Genomic DNA, 14,110 nt, shown 5'->3' on the forward strand with positions numbered 1-14,110 from the left:
GACAAGTCGAGTCAAACGCAGGCTTGGTTCTAGCCTGGCCACTGTACATTCTTGAGTTTCTAGAGGCATTTGGGTTTTTTTAAGCCCAACAATGGCAGAGATTTCTCAACCCATAGAACTGAAACTTAAACTGAAGCTACAACCTGACTTATAAGATTTTCACACGACAGCATCATGTAGGCTGCACACATTAGTAAAAGCCACAAGTATGTCTAAATGAGACGATATTTCAAGAGAACCTGACACATGACATGCAGCGTTAGCAATAGCATTGACAACACATACAAGTCATGTAGGCTATGGTGTCCTGGCCTAATTTCCACTTAAATAGTGTACAGTAATGTCTATGAGTGATTTATCTAATTATTTAACGGTATAAAGATTTGGGTGATGTATAAACTTTGATGTGAAGAATGACATAAGCCAAAAAAGCTATATGAACACATGGGACAGTTTATGGTGGATCTTGCAGTTTCTCTAACCCTTACCTTGCTGCTGCCCTCAATAGGGGAATATTGTGGCTTCAGTCATGCTTGTATAATAGATTTTCTTATTTCTATTATAGTTCTATCATACCATAGAAAATGTGGAATGCAACTAAAGTGTTTCCACTGAGCACTGCGTAACCATGACAACTAACTTACAAAACAGCTTGTCATCAAACATGGCAGACAATGTTGCTGTCAAATGTACCATATAATCGTTAACATTAGTTCCCAATACTTTGTGGGAAGTTTAAAAAAAGGTTACAGGATGAGCCTAACATCATTCACATAAAAAAAAGTGTCATTACTGGGCAGTGATTTAAAAGCCTACTGAAGGTGTTAAAAGTAAATAAACAAATAAATAAAATAAATGCCTGCATAAGGAAAGGCACTTTATTTGATCCCCTTTAACATTAGTCCCAAAAAAATGCTGCCGTTTTTTTAAGTTTAGGTCTGAGTGAAATGTTCTATGGTCTCTCCCGATTCTAAATGTATCTGAACCATTTGGTTTGACCAAGTAAAAATATTTTTATAAGCATTTTACGAAATGTCTGGGAAAATAAATGGCGGATGAAAATCTCTGGTACAGTGCTGAAGCAGGAAGTGACGTTCACTTTGCCTCTATTTTTTGACGTTTTTTTTTAATAGCAGCTGCAACCCAGTGGAAAGGGGTCAGGATGGAACTAAGTTCAGGCACCTGTGGGGTCACATTCATTAATGTACCTCGAATTCCTACAAATACGACTGTCCAGTGACTGTCTACGCGATCCAATCTGTTTCACAATCTGGTGTCGTCTTGCAAAGCTATTCCACGCATAAAAAATATAGTTATAAAGTAAACAAGTCAATTCTGACGTTTGCTTATGCACATTTCAGGAGACAAGTACCCACATCTGCTGCAGGCAATTACCCCGTTAATCAATCCGTCCAACTGGGACATTCCACATATGCTAAATTACCACATGATGTATATAAATGAGCCTGATTATCAAATGAACAGGCAAATTGCATGCAGATGTGCGTGCAGTCACTGGATTAGTTAGTCTTTATCCTTAGTAGGCACAGTTTAATAAATCAGGCCCCCGGTTTGGCTCTTGTAAAGGGGGATATTGTTGTGACTTTCAGGCGGTAAAATCTGACTTTCAACTGGTAAAATAAGGAGAAAAATGTATTCTGTGGAGTCATGGTCGGCCCAGACTAGGGGGGGATTAGAGACAGATGTGCTTTTTGTAAGAGCGATTTATTATTATTTTTTCCAATGACAATGGTACAGACAACATGAAAGCACAGAGATAGAAGGAGAGGGAGAGGAGGTTTGAAATCATCAAATGCATGGATATTATTTGGGGTGGTGGGGCGGGCGGGGGAGGGGGCAAGATGGGTGGAGGGAGGTCAAGCAAGAGTACCAAATGGAGTAAAAGATATCGTATCAAAAATTTCTTTTTTTTTGTTCATATATATATTTATATAGGACTAATAATTCTCTTTAACTATGCAAAGCAAGGAATGCCCTTTTTCCATTATCTTAAGCCTCGGGTTTCCCTAAGAAGAGCCAACTTTATTCAAAAGAAGAGGCAACTTTATTACTTGTTTTTTTGTTGTTGATTTTTTTTCTTTAAAAAGACTGGACACGGTTTGGGGGTGGGCGGGGAATTAGACTGGACACGGTTTGGGGCTGGGCGGGGCATTAGATGCGTCCTGGAGTCCTGTCCAATGTGGCGTCGAGTCTCGGTGAGGCGCGTTTCGGCGTGTCCAGGGGGGGTCGAATTACTGTGGTGGGCGGCCTCAGCGGGAGAAGGTCTTGCCCCTGGAAACACAAACAAAGATGCATTAGACCACCACACGCTACATCAATGTCATTCAGTCTAATCCAGGGTGTAGACTGGCCTAACACACACTGGGTCAGATTATCCACACAAGGTGTCAGTGTGTGTGGTCTTATAGCATTAAAACAATGGTGTCCAACCTCGGATCATGTGAATCCACATGAATGCACTGGGCCCATTTTAGTCCACTCTTTTTCCCTGTTAGACTGGACTGAACTTTCTGATCCTTGGCCTATACCAGGTTTTCACCTACCATTCAACAGCCAGATCGTCACGATGCTGTCCAGACCAACCATCTGTCGTCATGGCAGTACAGGCTAGAGACAAGCTTTGAAAAGCGGAATAATCAGCACGACTTCTGCAGGTATGGCTTAGTAGTGGTTGGGGTGTGGGGAAATCTCAGGGAAAGCCAGTCCTCCTGATTTGAATGTAAACAAACACTCACTAAATGTACATAGGGCCTTGCCCTGCTGGTGGCTTTATACAAAACCTGGCTTTGCATCTTTCTTCCTTTATTTGTTTAGTATTTTAGTTTATTGTTGCTTTTTCTCCCACTGTTGGAGGCAGGCGTGCTGTGATGATGTCACCTTGATGCTACCATAGAGACTCATTAGTTGTCCTTAACCCCTCTGGACTTTCTCTCTCTCATGGTTAGTGGCCCTGGTTTCTAAACTTTTTCTCCAGAGACCCATATTTTCAAAATCTATATCTATCTATAATGGAGTCAGTCGATTTAGATGCCAAGTTCTCCAGGACATTGTGAGAGCCATTATAACCTATTCATGGCCCTCTTTTTGATGCTGACTGGATCAGCATCAGAACTCTACAGTGTGTCCTTGAGTCTCCGGGCTGGGTGTGTGTGTCTCTGTGTGGCTGTCCTTCTGCCTGGCTGGGTGTGTGTGTCTCTGTGTGGCTGTCCTTCTGCCTGCAGGCTGGGTGTGTGTGTCTCTGTGTGGCTGTCCTTCTGCCTGCAGGCTGGGTGTGTGTGTCTCTGTGTGGCTGTCCTTCTGCCTGCAGGCTGGGTGTGTGTGTCTCTGTGTGGCTGTCCTTCTGCCTGCAGGCTGGGTGTGTGTGTCTCTGTGTGTCTGTCCCTCTGCCTGCAGGCTGGGTGTGTGTCTCTGTGTGGCTGTCCTTCTGCCTGCAGGCTGGGTGTGTGTGTCTCTGTGTGGCTGTCCTGCCTGCAGGCTGGGTGTGTGTGTCTCTGTGTGGCTGTCCTTCTGCCTGCAGGCTGGGTGTGTGTGTCTCTGTGTGGCTGTCCCTCTGCCTGCAGGCTGGGTGTGTGTGTCTCTTTCTGTGTGGCTGTCACTCTGCCTGGCTGGGTGTGTGTGTGTCTCTGTGTGGCTGTCACTCTCTGGCTGGGTGTGTGTGTCTCTGTGTGGCTGTCACTCTGCCTGGCTGGGCGTGTGTGTGTCTCTGTGTGGCTGTCACTCTCTGGCTGGGTGTGTGTGTGTCTCTGTGTGGCTGTCACTCTCTGGCTGGGTGTGTGTGTGTCTCTGTGTGGCTGTCCCTCTGCCTGCAGGCTGGGTGTGTGTGTCTCTGTGTGGCTGTCCCTCTGCCTGCAGGCTGGGTGTGTGTGTCTCTGTGTGGCTGTCACTCTCTGGCTGGATGTGTGTGTCTCTGTGTGGCTGTCCCTCTGCCTGCAGGCTGGGTGTGTGTGTCTCTGTGTGGCTGTCCCTCTGCCTGCAGGCTGGGTGTGTGTGTCTCTGTGTGGCTGTCCTTCTGCCTGCAGGCTGGGTGTGTGTGTCTCTGTGTGGCTGTCCCTCTGCCTGCAGGCTGGGTGTGTGTGTCTCTGTGTGGCTGTCCTTCTGCCTGCAGGCTGGGTGTGTGTGTCTCTGTGTGGCTGTCACTCTCTGGCTGGGTGTGTGTGTCTCTGTGTGGCTGTCCCTCTGCCTGCAACAACTACTCCCCAAGGGCATTGCTGTAATTACTGTAATTTCTTCAAAGTCAGCTTCCCTGGATACGGAATAAAAAGGCAACTATGAACCCAATCCTCTTGATGTCTGTATTTTTTCAAACACGAGGCAAGGAGAAAGGAAAAACTCTCAATAAATATTTCTGACAGAGCTTCACACCTATACTATGCCAACATGTATAATTTTTGGATAGTCTGGATTAGGTGGATCAACAATGAGAATTGAGTCATCAATTTTGTGCATTGAAAGAAGTAAATTGCACCTACACTAGAGAAGTCAATAATGCCCCTCTTCCCACCTACCCACTCCCCATTCATTAATGTAGCTACAAATTAGCATGCACTCATTTCTAGGGTGGAGAATCTCAGTCGGGTTCCAAGCAGCGCACTCGAAGTTTGAAGTCAATCGGATGAACGGTTCTTGAGACAAACCGCATTTTGGGTTGCCAGTAGGTGGCGCTATGACTATCCGCGTGTCTGAAATTTGGCCTCACACTTCATCTGGTTGCCAGTAGGTGGCGCTATGACTATGCATGTCCGAAATTCAGCACCGCCCTCTGTCGTGTTCTCAGCAGCGCACTCCCTAAGTTTGAAGTTGATCGGATGAACTGTTCCTGAGATAAAACCAAAATGCTGTAATAATAATAATAATAATGATTGGATTTATATAGCGCCTTTCCAAGGCTCAAAGCGCTTCACAGAATCATTATTCGTTCACACCATTCGTACCGGTGGTTCAGAAGCGTGGCAGCCACACATTGGCGCTCAACGGCCCCTCCAAACCACCATCATTCATGTCTACATTCATACCAATCATACCAATCATACCATTCATGTCTACATTCATACCAATCATACCAATCATACGAGGCAAAGAGGGTTAAGTGTCTTGCCCAAGGACACAACGACAGCAGCTGGGAGGGAGCGGGGATCGAACCGCCAACCCTTGCGTCATTGGCCGACCCGCTCTACCTCCTGAGCTAAAGCCGTCCCTGTGTGTGTTGCCAGTTGGTGGAGTTGTCTGAATTTCACAAACTTCAGCACTGCACTCCGTTAGGTCCCCCTAAGTGCTTAGTGCACTCCCCAAGTTTGGAGGCGATCGAGTTATGGCCATTTAAAATCTAAAACACTGCCGGAGCGCCCTCTATGGGCCCAATTCTTTTTTTCTCTCTCCCTGCGCCAGTTTCATGCCAAACCCCTGACAGACACAGTACATACATACATATATATATACGCATGCAGCTCTCCAATTATAGTAGTAGGACTATGGTATCATGCGAGTACCCAGGGGCACTTCTGTGCCTGACACCTCACCTGAACTGACTGCTTGCTACACCCATTGAGCTTGCTTTATTTGGTGGTATGTACTATGTGGGGCCTTGTCCGTGGTGCTGAAGTTGTATTAGATGCCTGGAATGACTTATTTTCTTTTCTGTTTTTGTTTTATGATTTTTTTTAGTCTGTGATTGTTTAGTATTTAGTCTTCATTCAGGCCTTTGAAAATGTATGGTGGAAACAATGATTTTTAGCATGATGTATTTGATGTGAGTTGGCAGTTGCATTCATTGCATTTGATACAGTTTAGCTTTGTGTGTAAAGCCTAAAATGGCATGTGTAGGCTCAAGTCAATCCATGGTGCAAAGTAATTTGTTGGTTAGTACATTGTCTTATAATTTGTCTGTTATGTGTGTTTTGCCCTGTATAGTTTTGAGTTAATATAAATGTATGGTCTTTATTGCCATGGTAATTTATCTTTTTTATTGTATTTTTGTTGCGCATAAAATGGAAAGATGGGGGCACTTCAGGTGAGGTCACCCTAGGCCACCACACTGTGTGAATCTGAGCCAAAACATACACTGCACGAGGAGATATGTTGCAAGACACAACTGTCTCAGATGCTTCACAGCTACAATACATCTATGAGACACGTTACAAAGTATTCATGGTATCCTTTAAGATATAATCTGTTATGTTAAGGTAAACGTTTAAGATATCATCTGTTATGTTAAGGTAAACTTTTAAGATATCATCTGTTATGTTATTGGAAGCTTTAAGATATCATCTATCCACCACCACAAATAGATTCCAATTATATGCCTTAAGATAGAATCTGTCTCATGTCTTCATCACACTAATTAAACACTATATGATTGATGCTGCCTGTTGGGTTTCGGCAGACTTGCCAAATTCTTAGTCAACAGTGAAACCGGTCTTTTTTAATCTCTCTTTTAATATATATATATTTTTCATGCAGCACCTATTGTTATAGGAAATGAGGGCAATAAAACAAGTGCTTTCCCCAATCACTGTATTTGGATATTTCATTGCTGACACTCGTCCTTCTATCAAGTGGCTATGATATATAAGTAAATAAATAAATAAACAGATAAATAAATAAATACATAAATTGAACATAGATTTGATTTGAACAATAATTATCTACATTATGCCATGTTAAATAATCTAAATTTAAGTTATTTAGAGAAGAAAAGACTCCCGTCTATATTGTTGCAGTCAAACAGTCAGTATCTCCAGCTCAGACGGAGCTCGGTTTGTAAACAGCTTCTCAGAGCCAATCAGGACTCTGCTATTTCACATACCCCCAGGTTGGTCCCGCCTACATTAGTTCTTGTTAGTAGTTGCCGTCTGTTTTCGAGACCTTTTTTCTGAGAATTGATCATTTTTATAGCGTGAAAAAAATATGATACATCTCCGGTGACAACTACTTTTTGAGAGTAGTGGATGACTACAACTGAAAAAAGGAATAGTAGTGAATGCCCTACTGTAGTTACTGCAGAGGCAAGCCACACTTTGTTAAACATTTACTTTTTTCACTCGACAGTCGAGTATCAACACAGGACAATAATATGGCGTTAAAAATCTAAAAAAGGAGGAAACTCCCTCCCCGCCCTCATATTTATTGAGCAAAACCCAGGCGTCATGCGAAACCAATCCCTTTTCCAAACTCACAAAGATGGCGGCTATGGGGTTTTCCCTTCCTTTTCCAGTTACACATTAACCACAGAACAAAGGATTTCTGTGTGCTGGCAGCCCGGATTCAGCACGGATTCTGGAACAAGGCTAAAAACAATTTATGTGTGTGACTGTGTCTAGGTTTTAGCATGTGTGTGTGTGTGTGTGCAGAAAGCATTAAAAATTCCAACCTGGATGACTTCAAACAGTGTAAAACCGGTAGTACCGGCAAACACTCACCTCACACACACCTCAAAAGCACACAAAGATGACATCCTGCAGACCGCAGTCAGGCTCACAAAGTAGATCATAAACCAACAGAAGAAGAAAAATACTTATAATATCGCATTCCTGCACACTCCAAGGCAGGCTACCATAGACTCTATCAGGCTACCTAAACCCATCGTATATATTGCTTTCAACCACAAAGATGGCTCAAGAGCATTGCTGTGGGTTGGATTTGATGAGATTTGAATATTGCAGCTTTTCGAGACCTACGGGCTTTCGGAGAGAGTAAGATCCCATGATCGGTCTATAAATAAAATGCAAACTGTTTCTTTAAAGGAATAGTTCACCCAAAAATGAAGATTCTGTCATCATCTACTCACCCTCATGCCAAATGAAATACGGTACATGTGAAATGTGTTCGTCCATATAATACACAGGGAGGTTGCCAGCACAAGTTCGTAGCAGCCTTCTCCAAAACACAAGAAGTCAATGGGGCCCTGTTCTTTAGACGTCCCAATCAAAAACAGCCAAATAATCACACTGAATAGAAATACCTATACACCATTATTTGTTGCAAATCAATCAGATGTAGTTATGCACTAGATGATGGTGTAAATAAAGGTCTTTTGGAACTCTGAAAAACTGGTTCCCACTGACCAGTTGTTTTGCGGAAGGTTGCTATGGAGTTGTGCTGGCAACCTCCCTGTGTATATGGACAAACTTCACCTGTGTTTCAGCTGGCATGAGTAGATGATGACATCATTTTCATTTTGGGGGGCTGATGCCAGTGATGTCATCAGAAGACTTGTAATTAATACAACCCAATAACATCACCAGTGCTGTCAAACTAAATGAATGATTAGAAGGGCAGAACTATGATCCTTGGTTGAATACCTGACTTGCCCTTAACTTATCTTGTTCTTACATGAATGTGTTAGAGTTTACAAACCCCCACAGTATAAATCCACACAGGGCAGTAGATGGAGGAGGAGGTGAGGAGGGGAGTAGGGGCTACTTACGAGACACACTGGGGGAGTAGATGGAGGAGGAGGTGAGGAGGGGAGCAGGGGCTACTTACGAGACACACTGGGGGAGTAGATGGAGGAGGAGGTGAGGAGGGGAGCAGGGGCTACTTACGAGACACACTGGGGGAGTAGATGGAGGAGGAGGTGAGGAGGGGAGTAGGGGCTACTTATGAGACACACTGGGGGAGTAGATGGAGGAGGAGGTGAGGAGGGGAGTAAGGGCTACTTACGAGACACACTGGGGGAGTAGATGGAGGAGGAGGTGAGGAGGGGAGCAGGGGCTACTTACGAGACACACTGGGGGAGTAGATGGAGGAGGAGGTGAGGAGGGGAGTAGGGGCTACTTATGAGACACACTGGGGGAGTAGATGGAGGAGGAGGTGAGGAGGGGAGTAAGGGCTACTTACGAGACACACTGGGGGAGTAGATGGAGGAGGAGGTGAGGAGGGGAGCAGGGGCTACTTACGAGACACACTGGGGGAGTAGATGGAGGAGGAGGTGAGGAGGGGAGTAGGGGCTACTTATGAGACACACTGGGGGAGTAGATGGAGGAGGAGGTGAGGAGGGGAGTAAGGGCTACTTACGAGACACACTGGGGGAGTAGATGGAGGAGGAGGTGAGGAGGGGAGCAGGGGCTACTTACGAGACACACTGGGGGAGTAGATGGAGGAGGAGGGGAGTAAGGGCTACTTACGAGACACACTGGGGGAGTAGATGGAGGAGGAGGTGAGGAGGGGAGGAGGGGCTACTTACGAGACACACTGGGGGAGTAGATGGAGGAGGAGGCCAGGAGGGGAGTAGGGGCTACTTACGAGACACACTGGGGGAGTAGATGGAGGAGGTGAGGAGGTGAGCAGGGGCTACTTACGAGACACACTGGGGGAGTAGATGGAGGAGGTGAGGAGGGGAGCAGGGGCTACTTACGAGATGGTTTTCATCTCCTTCTTCTCGGCATCGGGCCGGGCACGGTTCAGCACCTTGAGGAAGTCTGACGTCTTGGCCCTCATACGTGTGTGAATGTAGGCCTGTGGAGCGGATGCACAAGGCTTTTAAGTATGTTACACATCAAGTAGTCCCCCACTGCAAACTATCCATCTTAACTAGGCATTTAGTATACTGTAATGCTGAGTGTTAAACGTGTGTTTCTCAGTCATTGAAGTGAGATAATCCCATTTGTTTCCAATGCACTTTCACCCGTTTGGGTCCATTTCATTGAAACGAGTGACGTGACGTGCATCAACCATAGATTGTGAAAAGAAAGATCAACATAATGTTATTTAATTCATGGAAATTGTCGGAAAAATTTGATTTGCATTCAAAAACAAGTAGAAGTATCCAAACAAAATCGCAGATTGTCCCTGTTCTGTGAAAAATAAAATTTTATCACTCAAAATTATACTAACTGACTTGATGGTAGATATTTTTGCAGTATACCGTATTATTGTGTACTTACAATACACTTCCATACATTTATACAGAACACAGTCACTGTAAATTATGTTGACATAAAAAAACGTGTGCAGCTTGGCACACCACACTGGGAAATAAACACAGTAATGATCAGTGAATGCAAATCCAGATAATTCCGCATTCCCCACCCACAGCTGTGTCCATAATGCATCATCTACCACAGGGATGGGCAACTCTGATGATAGAGAAGGCCACACACAAAAGATCCTCACTACCATTTCATTGTCTGTCTGCTTTTGTACGCGAGTTTGTATGTGCTTATAGATTAGGCCCTAATAGGGGCTAGGGGCTATCTAATTGTTTTTTTATGTGCTTTTGCGCTTATGGAGTAGTGCTTATTGTGCTTGCATGCTATTAACTGTGCTTATGTGTCTATGTACTTTACTATGTTTTTCGATTAATGTTTTATTATATTGCATCAGCCTGCCAAGGACTGCAGATGAAAATGAGCCTGTATGGCTAAATCTGGCACATTTACATGATGGATTTAGGCGCTCATGTTAATTAATGTGCATGGTCACAAACAAACACCAACAGAAACATAAAGCATGAGCATGTTTACACCAGTAGGATACTGTAACCCCATCATTCAATTACCCAATTATAGCTACTCATTTGATGAAAAATATATACTGAACATTTTTACCCTCCCACCCATCAGGTTTGATAGCGTCACAAGCCTTGGGATTCCAAAAATAGACAAACAAACAAAACCACCACGACAAAAAAAAACTAATACTGAAGTGTAGATAACAGGCTCTCTCAGTTACATGCGAAATAGTAGAGGTGGGTATACTAGAGAGAGGGGAAGATAGAAAACCAACAACAGCAACAAAAACAACAATGACAGCGACAATTAAAAAATATAAAAGAAAAAGAAAAAAACAAAGTTACAGGATTGCAAAGAACGTCAATATTCTGATTCTCCGCTTACACCATGAGACCAAGCCCTAGCCTCGGGATGGACCATATGGTTGAGATCTATGTCGTGATAATTATAGAGATCAGGGATGCACGCTATCTACATACCAACATTATTGGCTGACACTGACAGAGGCATCAGTATGGATAATGTTCGTCTATATAGCAGCAATCTGTCAAAGTATTTAGACATCCTCAGATCATCATGACACCCATTCAACAAGAGATGGGAAAAAAAGAGGGTCCCAGGTTAAGTGGAATCTTTTGGTTGATCCCTTATTTATTGGAATACTTTATCTTTTCCAGCCTGAGGAAAAGCATCAAGTCACTAAGCCAGACAGATACTTTGGGTGGTTCAGCAGATTTCCACTCTAATAAAATCATTCTCCTAGCTATTAGGGAGGCAAAAGCAACTGCGTCTTTTTTACTGTTTGTCAGAGATGTGTCATCATTCGATACCCCGAAAATGGCCAATTCAGCTTGAGGTTGAAGATCGATATTAAAACGCGTCAGACAGGGTTCCAAATACTGCAGCCCAAAATCCTGCTAGTTTAGGGCAGTGCCAGAACATGTGTGCTAGATCTGCCTTTACAATATGACAACGGTCACATTTGTCATTAATATTAGCATACATTTGAGAGAGTCTGGCCTTACACAGATGTATACGGTGTAAGACTTTGAACTGTATCAAGCTCAGGCGAGCACATGTGCTTGTGTTGTTTACTCTATGTAAAGCACTATCCCAAGTCTCTTCAGATATCTCAAAACCCAGCTCTTCTGCCCAGCCTGTCAGATATCTCAGAACCCAGCTCTTCTGCCCAGCCTGTCTGAATTTTCTCCAGTGTAGTTTTTCTGAGAGACATGATGATATGTAATACTTGGGATATTAGGCCTTTTTGGGTGTGACAGAGTTGCAGGATGGTGTCCAATCCTGTTTTGGGCGGCAGATTTGGAAATTGGGTGATCAGATTGCAATCAGATCACCCAAAATGGGTGCAATCAGATTGCAATCTGATCACCAAAAACGTATGTTAACGCCAGGTGTAAATGAAATCAGGCTAATGTGGTCAAGCACTATCTGATTGCAATCTGATGACAGAAAACGCATGTCAATGCCAGCAACTTCACTCTGTTTTTAAAACCAATCCCGCTACAGCCATTTGATTTGTATGAAAATGGTGAGATTAATGGGAGAAATTACCCATCGGGAGCACAGTGGGAAGGATTAAAAAAAATTAGGGATACTCGTGCATTCTGTTTCCCCCTAACTTCATAAATAAACAAACAATAAAATAAATAAAATAAAAATAAATAAGTAAGTAAATAAATAGACTCAATGGCCGCACTGAGTAAGGACGGGGCAGGGCTCGACGTTAACTTTTAAAAGTGGTTGCCGGAGGGGCAACCTGGCAAGAGCTTTTGGTTGCCCAAATAAAAATATGGTTGCCCAATTTTAGTCGCCTTATATTTTGAGTAATTAAGATACTATGCAGTCATAAGCCAGCTTAATAATGACGATGTGACAGAAAAGTAAGTATAATAGTCTATAGTATAGTATAATAGGCCTATTCAGTGTGCGCACCGGGTGTAGTAGTAGTAATAATGATAATAATAATAATAATAAATTTGTGTAATTTCGTTTTCTAAACAAATCTTATTTTTTGTTTTTATAATGCATTTGCACTGAAAGGATTTGTTTAACTAATATTTGTGAACTTTAATTTTCATATATTTTTTTTAACAGTTATTGTTCATATTGTGCTTAATTTATTAATTTAAAGCGTTATTGATAATGAAGTAGCTGGAATCAGTATCTGCCGATCACCGATATAACCGATCACCGCGTCGATTGAAGCCTTCTTTTTATCATGTAGCATTATTATTATTATTATTTTATTATTATTATTTTTTTTATTACACTCTCTCGACCATTTCAATATTAATCTGAATTGAAGGAGCAACCATTCAGACAGAGGACACAACCTATGTAACAGGGATGCTTTTAGGACCCTGGGGAGTCGTAGAAGCCGGACAGCATCTCCAGCTGTGTGTTGACTTAGTAATTATCCACAAGCGCACGCGCTCTCTCTCTCTCTCTCGCTCTCTCGCTCTCTCTCTCTCGCTCATTGACGCAGCTGCCTGCTGCACAGTCCGTGGAGTTTACAACTCGGACTCTTCTTGGACACAGTTCTTATTTCTTATTTCGGGAATTTCAGAATGAGCTGGGCCTCAGCCCTCATGCACACTGCAACTTCAAGATCCATGGCACAACGAGAGAGAGAGAGAGACTGAGCAGGTGTGTGTGTCGGGAGCCGGGAGGGAGGGAGAAAGAGTGAAGTCTGTGAAAGCGGCTACGTAGTCTTCTGTCTCTCCCTCCCTCTCCCTCCCTCCTTCACTCTGTCTCTCCCTCCCTCCCGGCTCCCTCATACACACACCTGCTTCGTTCAAAGTGAAGTCTGTCTCTCCGAGAGACAGAGAGGAGTTTAGTCATTTTAGGTGCGCACAGTTAATTGTCTGGAATGTATAGTTAATTGTCTGGAATGCATCTGATCGGCCTGCTTTGATCGGCTATTTTGAGAACGTGATCAAAGCCGATAGAGGCCAAATCGATTGCGGAGCATCTCTAAATAAAATGTCACATATATGTCACTCACAACAAGTATTAAAACGTATTTATTTTGTGTATATTTTGCTGTTTGCTGCTGTACATATTTTTTTGCATGTTAAATCGTGGTTGCCCCTGGGGCAACCAAAGGCCAAGAAATGGTTGCCCTATTTTTTTTTTGGTTGCCCGGGGCAACCGGGCAGCCGTTAATGTCGAGCCCTGCGGGGGCCGCATAATTGGCCACCCCTGATCTACCATGTCAGGTCACTAATGCTGACATTCGAAAATGAGCCGGCGTTACACGACGAAACCACGGTGCAACTTTCTCACGCAACTTGGTTATATGCAACTGTGATGAACCCCACCCCGACCCCGAACGCAGCCAAACCCGCTAACTCCAGCAAGTTCCGTGAGAAAGTTGTTGCTACAAGACAAAAGCAAAGCACATGCCTCTGCAAATGTAACTCATGCCAAACAACCACTGTAACGTAAGTCATGCCAAACAACCGCTGTAATTAGGGATTACAATGGAGGGAGGCCTTTGAAGAGCCAACGTAGCCATTTGAATTCTTTGTGTCGCATAACGACACAAAAACACCCACACACACAAACACACGTCTACAGAAACCTGTATGATCACTGAGGGAGGAAGAGAGACTCCCGCC

The 14,110-nt window shown here is 43.7% G+C and overlaps 1 protein-coding gene across 1 annotated transcript in view; it reads right to left on the reverse strand.

Moving 5' to 3' along the window:
* Nucleotides 1-2,064: 2,064 nt before the first annotated feature.
* arpc2 (actin related protein 2/3 complex, subunit 2) overlaps nucleotides 2,065-14,110 on the reverse strand; it is a 32,538-nt gene continuing 20,492 nt past the window's right edge. The window contains exons 9-10 of the mRNA XM_083632681.1: nucleotides 9,374-9,474; nucleotides 2,065-2,292 (exon numbers count right to left, since the gene is read on the reverse strand). Coding sequence (XP_083488807.1) covers nucleotides 2,271-2,292; nucleotides 9,374-9,474 — 123 coding nt within the window. The 3' untranslated portion in view covers nucleotides 2,065-2,270. The remainder of the gene's footprint in view (nucleotides 2,293-9,373; nucleotides 9,475-14,110) is intronic.

Source organism: Poromitra crassiceps (genome assembly GCF_964638095.1).
Source record: "Poromitra crassiceps genome assembly, chromosome: 3".
In the NCBI taxonomy this organism is placed as follows: Eukaryota; Metazoa; Chordata; class Actinopteri; order Beryciformes; family Melamphaidae; genus Poromitra; species Poromitra crassiceps.